General features: G+C 35.3%; 1 protein-coding gene across 1 annotated transcript in view; it reads right to left on the bottom strand.

Moving 5' to 3' along the window:
• LOC107754885 (protein-methionine sulfoxide oxidase mical1-like) overlaps positions 1-1,466 on the bottom strand; it is a 40,763-nt gene that overhangs the window by 13,700 nt on the left and 25,597 nt on the right. Inside the window, exons 11-12 of the mRNA XM_016571495.1 lie at positions 1,077-1,186; positions 616-696 (exon numbers count right to left, since the gene is read on the bottom strand). Coding sequence (XP_016426981.1) covers positions 616-696; positions 1,077-1,186 — 191 coding nt within the window. The remainder of the gene's footprint in view (positions 1-615; positions 697-1,076; positions 1,187-1,466) is intronic.

Here is a 1,466-nt window from a genome sequence, read left to right as displayed (position 1 = left end):
GCAATGCATTACAAGAATTTACTTTTTTTTTTTTTTTAACTAGGGAGCAATATTTGCCCCCTGGAATGAATTTACTCTGGATATTTTTTATCTTTGCGATTTACAAGGCATTTGAAATTTGAAAATATGAAATTCTCTTTGTGAACAATTATGATTTTATCAGATCAAAGCTGCCATTTTCCATCTAACTGCCGTTTCAATTTTTAGAATGCTGGGAGCATTTTAAAAGACACATTGAATACAATATATTAAATATTGGTTAATTAAAAATTAATTATTAAACATAAGCTTAAACATTTAACGTTTAAAAATCAATACAAAAAAAAAAATATATAATAATTACAAATGGGTATTTCTGTCCCAATATTTTCACTATTAAAGGCATTTGTCACTTTCAGAGGTTTTGTCATTTCTAATCCTGATCTGAAATAATATTTCTTCATTTTAAGTCTGATACATAACTAAACCACCCATATCTATAGGTCTGCGCATCATTTGTTGTGTTTAATCGCAGAAATAACAACAGAACATCTGTCTTCACCCCTAACAGGCGTAAACTGCATTACAACAGCACTACTGCACCGTTTGATTGAGAAACTAGATTTCACCACTTACTTTTTCCTCTTTCGCATTCTTCTCCTCCTCTTTCTCCTTCATCTTTTGCTGTCTTGGTCCTTTCTCTGATGCCAGTCGGTCCTGAGAGACACGGGTCACATGATCTCATTTACAGCTCAGGTTACATAATGTGGCGACAGCAGATCGACAGAAATAAACAATGATTTCACCATTATCCTGCACCACAAACACGCAGCAAGCAAACTATAGCATCCTTTTTGTCTCGTCCTCTTATCGTTCCTTTAACTTCCTCATTGTGGCGACAGCATGGGAGTAATTAGCTTTGGCAACAGCTGTGTGTAACGGGGGCGTTTAGTTGTGGTTCTTTACGACAGCGATTGCACATGGCTTCATGCTCTATTTAACTCAACACACTACACATGACCTTTGACAGGCATCACTGCTACAATGTCAACAATACAGGGTTTGTTTGACATGATAACAGGCAGGTGTTTGTGTACCTTGCGTCTTTGGATGGAGTTGCGCTTGAGCGTGTTGAGGAAGAAAACGGCCGAGCGGGTTCTGGACAGTGAGAGGCTCTTGTTGTTGGGCGAAAGGCTGTTGGAGCGCTCTGAGAAAGACAAGAGGAGCAAAATAGTGAGATGCAAAATACAGTTGCATGAATGTGGCAAAGAAATAAAAATGTTATGTAAAAGAAAAAATGATTAAATATATTTGCAAACCATAAATAATGACCAAAAATCATTAAAAAACAAAACATTATGTATAACGTGTCCAAAAATATGATCTATTATTTAAACTTTTCATATTGCAGCAAAACCAGAAACACTGTGTAATTCAACAACTCAGAGCAATGGCATAATATATATATATATATATATATATATAAA

Source organism: Sinocyclocheilus rhinocerous, unplaced genomic scaffold, assembly GCF_001515625.1.
Source record: "Sinocyclocheilus rhinocerous isolate Xijiao unplaced genomic scaffold, SAMN03320098_v1.1 scaffold2788, whole genome shotgun sequence".
Lineage (NCBI taxonomy): Eukaryota > Metazoa > Chordata > Actinopteri > Cypriniformes > Cyprinidae > Sinocyclocheilus > Sinocyclocheilus rhinocerous.
The sequence above is the reverse complement of the archived record's forward strand: the minus strand, read 5'-3'. Positions and strand labels throughout refer to the sequence as shown.